Below are 15,720 nucleotides of genomic sequence, written 5' to 3' on the forward strand. Positions count from 1 at the left end.
AGCACCCGCATATTTTTTGCCATGAGGCCAGAAGTCAAGTTCTCCATCATACATGGCTTTGCCAGAGTGTAGGTGAGAAAGTCCTTAAGTGAAGGAAGAAGTTCAGCATTTCTCTAATGATCTTTAGCACTTAGGAGCACCTTTGAGAAAATCTGGCAATGCTTTTGTTCTGATGTCAGTCCTGAGGGACAGAGTACAACTTTTTATTCATAATTTATGGACAAGCAAGAAGGCACAAAGAGGCTAAGCAACTCATCCTGGACAGAACAAGGAACAATCTTGCCTAACCTAAGCCTTGGTGCTCTGCCTTATATTTTGGAAACCATCAACACCCATTGGCCTGGTGATGGAAAATGGGCAACAGCAAATGCTGGAGCATCCAAACCCCATTTTTTTCCAGACGGAATAAAAAAAAGTGACATGACAAAAGGTAACATCAGCAATGCTGTCATTAAAGGTGTAGACAGCAATATTTGGGGGTTTTACACTGTAGTCTAAAGTCTCTGTGAGAATAGCAATGACATTGGAAAAGCGCTTTGGAGCTTCCTCCAGTTTCTCAGAGCAGAGGACCTCTAGTTTACTGGAGCTTGCGATTTAAAGACATTTAAAGACAAATTGGTGCAGCATTACAGCACTTGGAACATCTGTGTGCTCATCTCTGCGCTTACTGCTCTAACCCAGGCAGAACAAACAAGAGATGCCCATATTGGGCTCCTGACTTCACTGTAGACATCCTGCGTGACCTCAGACAAGCCTTTTTCTCCCAGATTCCCATGTGAAAATCAACAGAATTCTTCTAACCCCCCTCCCCTCCAATATAATATGAAAAGAAGGGTCATGGTGCGTTTACCACCTGTGCTGATGAGAGGCAGGTATTCACTTCTTATGGGGGGGGAGGTGAAGAACAATACACTCTGGTTACACACTCCAGATGACCGGCAAGTGGCTGAAAATGATCTTGTCATTGAACCAGTGGCACGAATTCAACTATTCCAAGAGTAAAACGATGTGTCCTACTGGGAATGAACAGATGCACACCTGGGGCTTGGATCCAAACGCTGCAGATGCTGCAGTTCCATCAAGGAAACACAGATCAACACCAACCTCTTTGCAAGGTAGCAGGACACCACAGTGCCACCGTGTCTCAGCAATTCCAGGCCTCCGCTGCAGCAGAGCGATGCCTCCTTGCTGCACCCTGCCCCTTCCACCTCCCTGGAGAACTGCAAACAGCATCAGCCCTGCATGAACCCCCATGAGGCAGGTGGCTATGGAGGGGGCAACCACAGCCCCGTGCTGCTGAGAGCAGCTGCAGGACAAAACTGAGAGATGAACAAAACCCCTGTGCTTGGGTTTTGTCATTTCATAGTTGGGTGTCCGTACCCCAAAAAATCTGCTACAGAGACTTAACAGCATTTCTGTGCCCCTTAATGCGTGCATTACATAAGGGGTCACAGCCCACAATAAGCATTGCCTGGAAAGAGAGATTGGGGACAGCAGGGACCACAGAGGGTTTCTGTACCCTCAGCTTGCAAGGTGGAAGCACCACTGCTGATGGAAATGTGGAAACAACAATTTGTAACCCATGAAAATCCCCTTTCCAGTTTGTTTCAAATTCTCATCTATTGATTTTCTCACATTGAAATACAAGTTTCATAAAAAAAAATGAGAGAGGTTGTTGTTGGATGAAGTCCCAGACGTGGTGCTTTGTCTGTGTAGAGGCTGAAGTGGGTCACAGCAAAAAATGTGTGGAAAAAATGCTGGTAAACAATGCTGGCCGCCTTTGGGTAAAAGCATGAGGAATCTTTGGCTCCATAAGTGTGGGAGGAAGGCACTTCCCTTACGTTTCACCAGAAAGACACTCTGAGCTTTCCAGTGTTAAACACAATTTATATTCCCCAGCTATAAATAAAAGTGGATTCCACCAGCGAGCGTATTGCCCAGGAAAGCAGAGTTCAGCAGGACAGGTGAGGTTCTTTTCTCATCTGCACATTCAAATGCTGACTGCAGAAACCAGTCAATTCCCCTGTTCTTCCCCAAGGGCAGCACACAGCCGTCAGCTCTGCTTGCGAGTACCAGAAGCTCCCAGGCTGGTTCCTGTAAAGCTGTCTTTCAAGTACTCTCTTTTCTACCCAGCTATGGTTCTGCTACACCGTATTTTTCTAATAATAAAAAAACCCCTCTTCACAAAGCTTCTTTGCAAGAAGTCCTATTAAAGATGCATTCATCACATTATGACAACTTGCTGTATCAATTGTACAGCCCAAGTACCCACAGGGGAATTAGTGAAGCGGAATAGAAGCCATGCTGTGAAAAGCGATCCGAGTATCGCCTATTAGCAAGGGCTGCAATACCTGAAGAAAAAGAAAACATTACTGTAGGCTCAGACTCAAAATTCCTCCCGAGTTAAATCACACTGACTGCAAGTTTTCTCCATGGGCAATAAAAAGCCCCAAATAAGCAGCCATAATGAGCAAGCGGCTTTAAAAGCAAACCCCTCAAGCTCCATAGAAGCGAATGCAGTTGATTGGGAAAAGAAAGAGTTCCTCTCATTTGTCAAATGAAGGTCTCTCTTTCCTTGTTTGTGGTCGCTGCCAAGAGCTCTGACTTGCGTTTTCTTCCACTTAATGGGGGAGTTCGGTGGCTGTAATCCTCATCGTCCGGATAGCCTGTCAGAGCTTACAGGCATTCCTTAAAAATAGAAGCAAGCTAATCCTGTTTCAGCTAATTTAATAGAAGTCTCTGCAAAATTGCACACCTCTTCCAAATCTAACAGGCAATCATTCATGGCTCTGACGTGAAACGCTTTGCTTCCTCTCTTGCCACCAATTTCACAGATGCATGCCTTGCTCTGTGTTGATACAGGCTGTTGTTCTGCTGTTATTTGCATCTCCTTTTTCACTTGATGCTAATGTATTTGCAGCTGAGGATGCTGATTGACGTGCAAATCCCACTGGAATTATTACTGGTACATTTTTTGCACAGCTTGGTGGCAGTATGGCTCTAACAGATGAATGAACGGGATGCAGCACTGTTCTCAAACCCTTACAGGTTCATATCTCATCATGAATCGGAGCCAACTTCAAGTCACATTACTAGCTGCAACAGCAGCCTTCATGAGAAAAACTGAGCAAACAATTAGGAATTGTTTCACACATCTGTCCAATCTGCTATGTGCAAGTCAACATCCTACGTAATACAGCCTGAGCTGATCATCGGAAGATAAATCCAGGCTTTCATTGCAGCTGCCACCCAAGTATTGTCTCTGAAATGCAAACACTTAGAGCTACAGCTATGTGTTTTGCCAGTCCAATGTCAAAGGACACCAACTTAACTGGTGCTGGCCCGAGTGCCTTTCTGCGGCCCCTACACCACTGACTTTATCAATGACAAGTTCTTGAAGCAATGACAGCAGCATTCTATCTGACCTGCAGTTTAAGAGAACTGAGGCCGTTGGCAAGTGGCTAATGTTTGGATGGAAGCATAGCATTTACTGGAAGGTGCAGACGCTGATACAGCAGGAACCTTGCAGTGGGGGGGTGTCCCTGCCACAGCAGGGTGGTCGGAACTGGATGATCTTTAAGGTCCCTTCCAACCTAAACCATTCTATAATTCTATGATACGAAAAAAGCAGAGAAGGCTCATCAGGTATTCAAAGCACAAGTTGATTCACATTGCTTCACCATCGGTGTGCACATATAGCCAGACACTACAAATACCTGCCTCTTTGGGTTCGATGGCCCATTACATCCAAAACACACACACTGCACTCTTTAAAGAGCCAGTGGTGGTGATTAACTGCACCTTTTCTTGGACAGCAATAAGAAAAAGTGTTTACGTTACCGCTAACCTATCATCCAGGAAAGCTCCAAGTCGCCGGGAACAGTGGCCCCAGAGGGGCCCGGCTCCCTTAGCTGCACCCCAGCACCCTGCCTGCTTCTGCTCCACCACCAGCGCTCGCTGGTCCACGACACTGCACCTCGGCTCCTGCACTCCCACTGCCAGTTGCTGCCGTTTTCTTTTGAAAAAATAGTGGGGCAGTAAATATTTTATCTTTTTAATAAATAGGAGAATTTTAACACACTGAAAATTACACTCACTTGGATATCGCTAGAAATAACTCTGCTTAATCCAACTTTCTTTCAAAATGCCATTTGATAAGCAGAGAGAAAAAACAATGAAAGACTTTAAGTTTTCATGTATTTTATTTACAGGCCGCACAATACATTTTATATACAAATGGCTTAAAATAACAAAGAGTAAGCAAGCTGTAGCATAACAGTTTGATTATTTTAAATTAGGTTGTCTTGAAGTAACTCCTGCAATAAAGTACTCTTCACCCTGATAAGCAAAAGTTAGTCTGATTTTAAGTCAACCCAAGGTCATTTCATTTTTAAATACAGAATTCAAATCAAATTTCTGGCGATTCCGCATATATAAAACATCCCAAAACTATCAAGAAGGGAAACAGCCAAAATTTCCCCATGTAAAAAGCAGTGTAACAGAATGGACTGGAGAAACGTTGTATGTAAAACACTTGCGTGTTTTATTAAAGAAAAGAAGAATGCAAGAAATACATCCGATATTTGTCTCTCTTGGAAACAGAATTCATGGTCTGAGATTTAATTCGCCTGCAGACAAGAGGTATTCTATGTAACTTTTTACTGCACAACCATCTATTAAAAAAATCATCCAACTGTAAAACTTCACCAAAACTGAAACTGCCTCCTGCGCCAAGCAAAAGGAGAAGAGCACTCCAAACCAATGTAAGAACTTACATCACAGCACCTATTGCTTCTGCTTCTAGGAAGCACTTTACACTACCATGGTACGGAGACAATTGGACATAGACCATGATTTATGGAAACATTAAAAAAAAAAATAGAAGCTTGCCATTTAAAAGGTATTTTTCCAAGAAATTATATTAATATTTAAGGATACATGTATTTTTATATTTCTTCCCCAATACTGCTCCTTCTGCTCAAGATAAAAATTTATCCGTGATAAAAGCTGTTTCCTTTTGCTTTGGCAGATTTTAAGCATTGTAATAGTCTATCTGTTTTAAGTCACGGTCATTAGCAGTCCAGTCATGCTCGCTTTTCTTCCTCTCGGTATGGCTAAAGACCACTTAATATAAATAATGAAGTACTTGCTACTTGATAGTCCATGATTACAGTATTTTGCTATGTTTATTTAGAAATACAAATACACAACACTTACTTTTCGATGTAGTGTCCAGGTATCTGCAGCACACTTTGGAATTGCAGCACAGAAAATGTAAACCAAATGGAATGGGGGGGGGGGAAAGAGGAGTAACAAAAGCCACAGCTCCACAGAAAAATTATAGTTTCCAACGTGTCTACTGCATCAAAAATGCAACAGCCACATGATGCAAAATGCCAAACTAGTATAGACTGACTCTGGCAAGTGAAATTTGTTGAAAAGGGTAAAATTCTGAACTGACATAAGCACCTGGACATGCGATTTAATTCAAAAGAAATCTTGATTAAATGCTACACAGGCCCAGTACAAAATTACGGTGGACCCACAGTCCTTAGATCCAGCCAGTTCCCTGGCTGCTAACCTGCCCAGACAAGTCTTGGGCCAAGGGAGTTCAGGTGCAGGGAAAAATGCTCCTGCCACTCACCCCAAGAACAGAGCTCCTTATCCCCCCGCAGCCTCTGCCCACTGAGGAGAGAAGGCTGTCAGTGAAAGAGTAAAGAAGATCCCCAGGGGTTGCGGAGAGGACAATCTCTTCAGTCATGTATGGAAATAGGTCAACTTTCCCTCCAAATTACCCCAATGCTGTTATCCCAGGCATGTAAGCATTCAAAGTCATGAGCTAATAAACCTCACACTGAATTGGGGGAAAAATTAATTGTGCAGTGCGCATCTGCCACAACGTGCCTAGAGTCTTATTTCTGATTCACCTGGAAGTCAACTGTCTACTGTATCTCCTTCTCTCCTCATAGTCAGGATTTTTCCTGATAGGTTTTTATTCTATCGCCAAAGACTGAAATCCATTTCAGAATGATGTAACATCAAGAGTACTGCCAGTTTGCAAGGAAACTACACTGTCATTCACACACAGAGAGGGAACTCACTTTCCTGCATTAATTGAGGCGAACTAAATGACTTGAAAATTCACTTCCAAGAGGGAAGCAAAAGGAGACACAACGTCTTCCTTGCATTTTTGTATTGGAAGTCAAATCATTTAGACTTCTAAGATCTATGTTCTATTTTAACTTACCTGCTTCTTTAGCAAACTGGCACCTGCAGTTACATTTGAAGTGCAGAGGAGTAACACCAGACTGCACATTTTTAGTGGAAATAACTGCCCAAGAGCTCTGAAAGTCTTTTGCTTGATTCTGTAAAAAAGCAATCTGTGTGTATTGCTGTGGGATTAGTTCTTTTTAAAACTAGTAAACAAAAAGCCTTAGCTGACACTGTCCACACCTAAGTAACGCTAATGATTTTTGCCTTTAACATTCTGATAGGCAGAAAATGCTACAGGGGTGTCCTTACTCAAGGAAAACTATCCAATGTGCTGTCATTCACACATGAGGCTTTTGTTTTTCTTAAGCACAGTCTTTTCAGGTCATAAATGTTTGTTTCTGACCAGGCCGCTTTTATTTTCCTATCGCAGGATTTTCTACTGTGTCTAAGTGAAGGCAACTGTCAGACTTACACGGACATCGTGAGCAGCATGACTCTCTCTCCATTTCTCATTTGCCAGATCCTCAAATGCTACCTAGTTTAGCGAAATGAGTTTCTCCATGGTCTACAATGTATTAGTTAGCCATATCGAACCAGGATCTTCAACTATAACAAAACAAAAGAAACAGACCAAGAACTTTGGCTTCTATTCTGAAAATCCAAAAAGTCACTGACAAGACTACGTTTGTAATAGTGTAAGTAGAAATTTTACTTTTTAAAAAGTAATAATTAAACACTCAGTTACACAAGGTACCGATTTGTCAACTGGATAATCAGTTGGAAAAATGTTTCCAATATGGGTTTTAAAACATTCTTTTACGTACATGCAGAATATAACCACACCTCCTCTCTGTAGGAGAGAGACCTCTTGTTGCCAAAGGAAAAAAAAACCAACCAAACATGCTGGAAGCTGAAATTAATATGAGGAATGGCTCTTGGTAAGAGTTTTAACTAGAGTCATTTTATCAGTTGTTCAGAGAGACTCAATTCCAATATTAAAATGTTCTGTGGAATAGCAGATAAAGAATTGGCACAATCACAAATTTACAGAGTATTAGAACTAGCATCAAATGTTTTGCTGTTACTTTAAATACTGGTCATTTTTCCTTTGGTTACTTCCTATAATGCAGTACTTGTGGTAAAGAGACGACGGCATCAGCTTTTCACACAAAGTAAAGTGATAACTGCTGTTGACATTTAAGAGAAAAAAAAACTTATCACTTGGTAAGGACATATAAGGTATAGTTTATTTGGCAGAGGAACTAAAACATCTACTACAACTCCAAGAGGGAGCTGAGGAAAAACTACACTCTTCATTCTTCTCCTCACTTTCATTGTTTCTCACGAAGTTCAATTTGGAAATTACGATTTCGTCAAGATAAGATTAGATCTCTAAAAAACTGGCCCACCTGAAGTATACAGCACAAGGTTATGACCTATTTGAGTCATCTATTATCATCTGAATTTTTCTGTTAACTACCTAGGTTTAGGTGTTATTTTCATATCAATCTATAAAGTACTTCCCAATTTTTGCAGACCTTAAGCTTACATGTTAAGGCACTTACCATTCAAGTAACACAGTTTTTATATAAACAAGCCTGGGAGATGGAGAGAACATTTTATCAGAACATCCATTCTTTTTTTTTTTCCCCTTGAAAGAAAAAAAAATAACATTGACCAAATATTTATAAAATTTTGCATCAAGAGAAAGGTTGTGTTTTATTATCTGAAATGAGCACAAAGTACACCTTCCACAATAACACTGAGAGCAGTGCAAAGACTGACAGTGACCTTTGACTAAAGGTAGTTCTGTAAAAAGAAAAATACCAAATAAATCAGTGCCCTGCTTTGATTGTTGTAAAATCTTTTTTTTTGTACATAAAAGTTGGTCCAAACTTACAAAAAAAGCACAAATGTGCATAGTTCAGAAGATCTGAAAGAGTGCCATAAAAAGCTGATGTCCCTAAATTTAGCATCCACTTAAAACTGCCAAAATACAAAATAAAATTCAGACTAGTTTGTGAACATGTACAATCAATTAATCTAGTTTTCAGACAGCATGAGTTTTAAGCATTTTTAATTTTTCCTACTGTATGCAAGACCCTTTTCCACATAAAAATAAAGCTGTTGAATTAACATTATTCAAGTCTGTTGAATTGCTGCTTTAAACTGCAGCTAGAAAAACAGAAAAAGTTTTTCCAGATAAAAACGATGTGCCTGAGGAAAAACAGATACTCAATATGGTAATCCTCTGCCTCGCCCTCTCACTCCAGATGTGCTAATGTGTCCCCTGTATCCTTGGGAATAGCCCGGTCCTTGGGCAGGAGAAGACCAAGTCTGTCCACGCAGGTGGCTGATGCCACCGGGATTTTCCTGTAAGTTACTCCCATAGCTATAGTTATGCATCTTTGTGGGCAAAGAGTGCGTACTCTCCGGCCCTGCGGAAGCATCGCTGCTGCTGCCCAGAACCGGGATTGGGCCGTGGCTGTATTCAAACCTATGGTCTTTATCTCCACTAAATAGCATGGGGCCAGTGTTGAGGTAAATGTCTCCATAACCAGTAACTGAGCTGGGAAAGGAGTCTGAAAAGGCCGATGGAGGAGGGGCACCACCAGAGTGAGATGAAGCAGTACTGTAGTTATCCAAAGACTGAATATCTGAGTTTCCAAGGAAGCTCCTCCTTTCTAATGCTCCTGATGATCCACTTCCTATTCCATCACTACTGCCATAACGGGCAGATGAGAAGGAAGATGACACAAAGTTATCCTTGTAGTCAGGACCTGGTACGTAGGAGTCTCTAGGCTGATAATCCACGCTCGTTTGTACTGGCTCCTCTGTTGTCGCCTGAGCTTGATGCTGAGCAAGCAGCTGCAGAAGAGCTGCTTTCACTCCTGCATGAGGATCTGTTCCTGAAGAGTTAGTTATAGGCAAATGCTGGTTCTCTGTCCGATAATCAAGGTCTTCATCAGTGAGAGGCGGAGGCTCCGGTGGTTCTGGAGGACGCTGGTCTGGAGGCAAGATCCGAGGGGGTTCTTGCTCAGGTGTTCGGTTTAGAAGCCTCATCTCAGACTGCCTAACCAAATCCTCTTGACCTAAGCAGATAAAAAAAAGAAAAGCTATGGAATGAAAACATGCAATAAAAATACCATAAAGGAAAGGACTCTTTCCTGGAACAATACAGAGGTTTGTTAGTTCAATTCTCGTTGACTTATTAGTTAAATTTATTGCTATTTGGACAGATTGCTTTGGAGAAAGTAACAGGTCAGTTGCCTCAAGAGGATGATGCAGGTTTCTCCTCAAAGTAAGATTACCAGTCAATTAGGTAAAGAAAACAGTACAAGTTCCCTAAAAAAAACCCCAAACAAACCCAAAACAAAACTCAAGCAACAAAACCACTAGAAAATTCAAAGAGAGATCAGAACAGATCTGCAAATAGGAATAAAGGTCTAGAGGGATAAAAGACTACCCTATCAAGGAACAGCAAAACTGAAGGTTTAAAAAAGAAAAAAGGTGAGCAAAAAACACCACCACACAAAATACCCTCAGACAATAGCCCCAAACTGCTTCAGAATATTTCTTTCAACAGCTGCAAACACCATAGAGCAATTCATAAGCCACCATATAATAAAACCAAAAGAGCAACTAAAAAATAAAAATATGACAGAGCTCTGAACTTCAGGACGGCTAAGGAAACCACTACCATATCCCAATGGAAACCTTCAACTGTGTTTATTAGTAACAGTTATGGGTAGCCACATACAGAATCCAACACTAAGAAACTGCTCTAGCCAGCATTAAAAACAAAAGTAAAATACCCTCCCCCCTAAATTGGCGCTACCTAAACACAGTCAAGACTGGCAAACTCCATCTATGAATTGACTACAGATGACTGTCTTCACCATAAACATCCCCAAGAAAAATCCCAGCCCCAAGAATAATGATCAGCGTTAACACTTCCATACTACCACCATTTGTCTAGCTCTTAGAGTGGGAACCATCTTTTGCTCTGCCTGCGTGGCCCCTGTTACAGTAGGACACAAATTCTACAATGCAGACGTAAAACAAGACAAAATCAATTTAACCATCTGTCCCCTATTCACAGAGACTCATAAGATTAACTCTTTACCCCCAAACTATTATGTCTCCGCTGCTCAAAGTATCTGCTGGTTAGCAAGAAAGACCTTCAGTACCTGCAGGCGTATATAATGACTTGATCAGATGTGGGTAGCCGGGTGCTGGAGATTCCACGTCGTCCCGGCTGACAGACACAGGAGTGCTGGGCTCTGGAGGCTGCCTGAGTTGTAATGACATTTCATTTCCTGATCCGTTTTCCTTCTCCTCCAACACGAAATCTTTTTGTTTTGTTTGCTGAGCCTTTATTAACTGAGACAACAGAACAGCAAACGCACTCTGCACAGCTGCCTGGGCAGCATCAGTCTCAACTTTAGGCTGACTCAGCTGAGCAGGTGGTACAGGAGGCTGTGTGACAGTCGGCTGTTTTAGAGGTTCCTGTTCTGGTGGTGGTGGTGGAGGCGGCGGCGGCTGCTGCTGCTGCTGTTCTGACTGTTTTTCACCTGCTGACAAAATTCCAGCAGGAAGATTTATTTTATTTAGTTGTTGCTGAGTCTCTGGGTTTACCTTAATATTCAACACTTGGGCAAACTGTGCCAAACTAACACTTGTTTTAGACTGTAGCAGGTTTAGCAGGATTGCCACTTCATTCTGGTTTAACTGCTGTCCAGTGCTTGTTTTTGCTAAAGACAAAAAAGGTGGTTTTAAGTATTATTTAGAACTGGCATATTTCAGAAACTCAAAAGTAAGACTAATCTAGTACGGCTGACAACTGGCAAAGCATGGATCTGGATGACACAGAAACAGAATACTTGTGAAGAATTTATAGGAAATGGAATAGTAAGATCCAATATAAGGAAAGTGACTTTGATGGGGTTGCACACATGCACTTGGACAGATGAGAAACATCAAGCTGGATCTCAATTTTCCACAACACAACTAAGCTGGGGCTTAAGGCCTCCAGCTTTAGGCAGCTGTAAGACTTCCAGTTCCCGCAAAACTTCCTATCTTTGACATATCACATCCCTCTGTTAAAAAGTGGCCATCTGCAAAACTCATTTCCAGTCATATTCTGGCCCATTCTAACTCAGCATCTGAATTCTAACACCTGCTCAAGTGACCAGGCTGTAGGTGACACGGAAGCTTGTGGTATAAATGCAAAAGCAAGTGCTGAGTTAGAAGAAAGCCAATCACAAGAAGCCAATCACTGAGTAGCAGGAAAATGCAGGTTTGTCATGATTATACAATTCCTTGAAATAAATGGAGTTTGCCACAAATAAGAGCTCATGATGATGCAGGGGAATAGGAATGAGGAAGTCAGAAATCAAATTAGTTTCTTAGTTTCAAACACCCACTGCAGAGGTTTATTTTGAAAGGACAAGGGAAGCAGCATGGATTTCAACATGCCTTATGAGTAGATGACTTGGAGAAGAAAGTTTAAAATTAAAAAATGAGTGTGCAACTGTGCTAGCAGAGCCCTGAATTTTTTTAACCCAAATCAAAATGAACACATTCTGTCCTCTTCTATCCCTGCCATTCTGCCAATTCACCGATACAATAATTCATAGTCGATTCAAAGCCATGCCTGAAAAAACAGTCTCACACAAAAATATTAAGTTTTTGCATTGCAAGACTAAGAGCAGCACAGCTGGGAAGTGCTGCAAAACCCACAACGTACTACCCTACTTATGGATGTGCACCAGGATACAAGCACTTGGAAACTACTCAGGTAGGATCCAGAAACTTCAGCAATTTTGTATGTTTGTAGAAGCATAAAAATAAAATAATTTTTTTTTATCTGGCAATACAGAAAAAAATCCCCTTCATTTCTAAGGTCTTGTACTGCCAGCTCTCACTCAAATGTCACGCTTAACAGCTGGTTTTTTTTAACATCTGAGGATGGTAAGCTCAACACAACTCAGACTCTCAGTGAAAATTCAGCAGAAAAATGTCAAACTGGAAAACTAAACTACCTATTCCATAGACTTTGGTTAGTTTCATGTCCATTCCAAAAGTGAACTGTATGCTGGAAAATCTGTGAGTATCTACCAGAACAGAACTACCAAGTTCTATGTAGCTCCTGCTAAGTTGTAAGATGCAATGACCAGGGGTCCCATTCACAAATAGGAACACCAGCCGTTGATCCAAGGTGTTTTTAAGCTCTTATTTTGGGGTGCTCAGAAAAAAAATCCAACAGTTTTGTTTAAAGCATGCATTTGTACATGGAGTTCCTTAGTGTGCCTTAGGAATGATATTTAAGGTGCCTGGTAGCTTCCAGAAGTGTTTTGCTTAATGCAGAAAAAAGGCTCTGTGCTGAATTGCTTAAGCTCCACTGAAAACTAACTTGTCTTCTTTTCTAGCTAGATATATTCTTCTATGTACATAAGGGTAAACAGCAATTAAGGGCTGAATGATTCCTTCTCTATTTCTTTAGTTTATTTTGCACAGCTACTATTAATGACTAAACAACTTAGTACTCTTCCATCAGCCTACCTGTTACAAAAGCAGAAAGAAAATAACTACTATCCTTTGGACTCCAAACTTCTCTATAGTTTTCAATTGCAGGGGGGAAAAAATTTAAGGGCTACCGAAAGTCATGCTTGAAAATGTAGCCAAAGCTTCAGCCTAAACATACAGAGTGGCAGAAGCTCACAGCTGGCTTACAGCAAGGAACAGGGTGAACAGGAGCAAGAGGCAATAAATTGCAATAAAATACGGTCAAAAGAACTATTTTCCATACATCTTTGCATCGAGTATTTGGATCTCTCCTCTACTGTTAAGTGAAGAGTTGATTCAAGATCATTAGTATTAAAGAATTTCCAGGTCCTGTGAATGCAATTACTGTTTTTCTGCAGCTAAACTCTTCTATCAGAGCCTTAGGAGTTACGGTCACTTTGCACAAGTAAAAGTGGTCTAAATTTAACTTATCAGGTATCAATTTGGTATTGCTACTCTGTATATTTCTACCTATTATGAGGGAACCATCACCAAACTGCCTAGTACCCGAAGTGGTGCCCACATAGGAAATCATCACTTTACTCTTCATATTACACTCATAAATTGTCTCCAAGCAAGATATTTTGGCTAAGCTTCAGAATTAATGGCTACGCAATCTACAGAGGCAGCTACTTCTTATTATACCAGGTTTTGGGAGGAGGTGGGTTTGGTGTTTAGGTTTTGTGGGGTTTTTTTCACAAGTTGGTCCACCCCCAACAACTTGGGAAGCTGAAGATTAACATAATAACATGCAGAGGGAATCTGTTTCATTTGAAATGATCATTGCTCCAATATCTGCCAATATTCTGATCAGTTTATCAATACCAATAACGCTGCTCCAATCTACGGAGACTGTGAGGAACTTCGAGCAGCAGCTGGCTTGTGGGATTATGGAGGAATTACAGATGAGTAAGAGATAAAATCCCCTCAAAATACAGAACAAGGTAGTTGCTCTGATCAGACTGAAAAATTAAGTAAAACTTAAAAAAACCCACCTAGTAAGCAAAAATATAAATATTCTGTAACAAAGATTTAACTTACAATACTGTTCCTCCCTCAAGAATCCAGGAGACGTCAGTACTTTGAAAATAACATCTAAAGTTTCTAGAGGTGCAATCCAAGTAGAAGGTTATTATAAGAACCGAAAATATTACTGACCAAGTGCTACACTAGAGTTGCCCTGAGTTTTGAGTTGGGAAGAAGTTTGCATGCCTTGTGGGGTGTTGGTTCTGCTCTCATCCATGCCTAGAGACAGGTCCTTCCTAGGGACTTTAGCTGCTGTTGAGTCATCGGTCATGCCCATCTGCTTCTGTCTTCTGCGTTTCTTACTCCACAGCTCATGGCAATCCTGCCACAGAGGAAGGCTGCAAAGAATGATGAGATAATCAGTTTCATCCCAGCTTTATTTTTTTTATACCAGGTTGGTAAAATAAATGCTGGAATTATACATAATGTTATGTAGATGAACCAACTGGAACTCAGTAATACAACAGAAAACACTCAAAGTCAGCAAAATCTGCTTTTTCTGGCTGTAATCTCTTGATTGATAGCCTATTTCAGAAGCCCAGCTCCCTCTGGGAGAAAAGGAGAAGATGTGTCTTAAAATGACAATCAATGTTACTTTCTTGCATTATTACTTATGAGGAGCCTAATAAATAGTGTAATTCATGACTTCAAAATCCATGCTGGACACTGGCTAAAATCAAATTCCAGAGTAACAGATAACAGAGTTATCAATATGAAAGCACTTGTTCAGAGTCCAGGTGACCAATTTCTTTTGTCCACTTGTAAAAGTACTACTGCCTAATGAGTTAAAATATTTGTCTATAGCAACAGACATGGCTATCTAGTATTTATAGTTGTAAAGCACAGAAAAACATGAAAGTAGGAAAACAAATTAAAAAAAACAACAACAAAATAAAGAGTTGCAGGAATAAACAGCCCTTGACACTAGCAAAGTTAGGATACTAAGAAGAAAAAAGGATATACCAGTCCTTTAAGACATATAAAATCAGAGCCAAAAGTCTCATGAGGAAGCGTTCTGCCACCAGTTCTGTCCTTCTATGACTGTTTCCTGCAGGCATCCCAGTTCTGATTTCCCAAGGAGCACAAGAGATCCATCACACAGACAAAGAAAATACTGAGACAGCCAGTAAAAAATAGTGCATTCTGTTCTATTACATATTAGTAACTGTTTGAGCAGTTCCCTCACCCAGAAACACGGAAAAATTAGGTGACAGATGACAAGAGCCACTGAAAAGGCAACTACAACAACTGCTTCCTTTTTCTCCCTCCAAATACCAGATCAAAGGCCTGCCATGCATTTAGTCAAGAACAACTGGAAGCAAGTAAGAACTCATTGAGAAGTATCCTACAGCCCTCGCAATCAGCACCATCACTTTCTTTAAATGGAACAGTTGTTTCTTCCCAAAGCAGTACTCCAGTCTTTCAAGAGAACAGTCAACACTTTCCAGTGCACACACAGTCAAAAGTGCCATTCCTCTTTATTTTTTTAAAAGGACACCAATGACTTATTTGCTCTGAATTTCCGTATCTTAGCTTCTAGAATGGATGCACTACTGAGCCCCTGAAAAAACCCGAATTTCCTCCCATTCACTTATTTTAAAAAGCATAAAAGCAATGTGCTGTACAAGTGGTTCTAGATTTTAGTGAATAGACTTCGACTGCTAAATATGGATACTCAAACAGTGATATCAATCGTCACATTCAGGCAATGACATCTCTTGGCCTCATCCATCAGGAGCATTAGGAAGAACTGTGTGTATCTAGTGGGTAACTCTCAAAAGATTTTTAATAAAATTCTTAGATAAAACTCAAACATTTTTCCCAGGTGGTAACTGATTAAAAAGAAATTAGTACAGGCTGCCTCGAAGGTATAATTTAATCAAATAATATTAAATGTTCTATGTTCTGACAGCT

General features: G+C 40.7%; 1 protein-coding gene across 6 annotated transcripts in view; it reads right to left on the minus strand.

The window, feature by feature from the left end:
• Positions 1 to 4,214: 4,214 nt before the first annotated feature.
• CDK13 (cyclin dependent kinase 13) overlaps positions 4,215 to 15,720 on the minus strand; it is a 48,335-nt gene continuing 36,829 nt past the window's right edge. The window contains exons 12-14 of one of the 6 annotated variants that reach the window (XM_054059163.1): positions 13,993 to 14,144; positions 10,404 to 10,790; positions 4,215 to 9,305 (exon numbers count right to left, since the gene is read on the minus strand). In XM_054059163.1, coding sequence (XP_053915138.1) covers positions 8,449 to 9,305; positions 10,404 to 10,790; positions 13,993 to 14,144 — 1,396 coding nt within the window. In that variant the 3' untranslated portion in view covers positions 4,215 to 8,448. Of the gene's footprint in view, positions 9,306 to 10,403; positions 10,968 to 13,938; positions 14,145 to 15,720 lie in introns of all 6 variants that reach the window. The other 5 variants (XM_054059162.1, XM_054059161.1, XM_009568504.2 and 2 more) reach the window with 5 other exon arrangements.

This window comes from Cuculus canorus, chromosome 2, assembly GCF_017976375.1.
Source record: "Cuculus canorus isolate bCucCan1 chromosome 2, bCucCan1.pri, whole genome shotgun sequence".
NCBI lineage: Eukaryota > Metazoa > Chordata > Aves > Cuculiformes > Cuculidae > Cuculus > Cuculus canorus.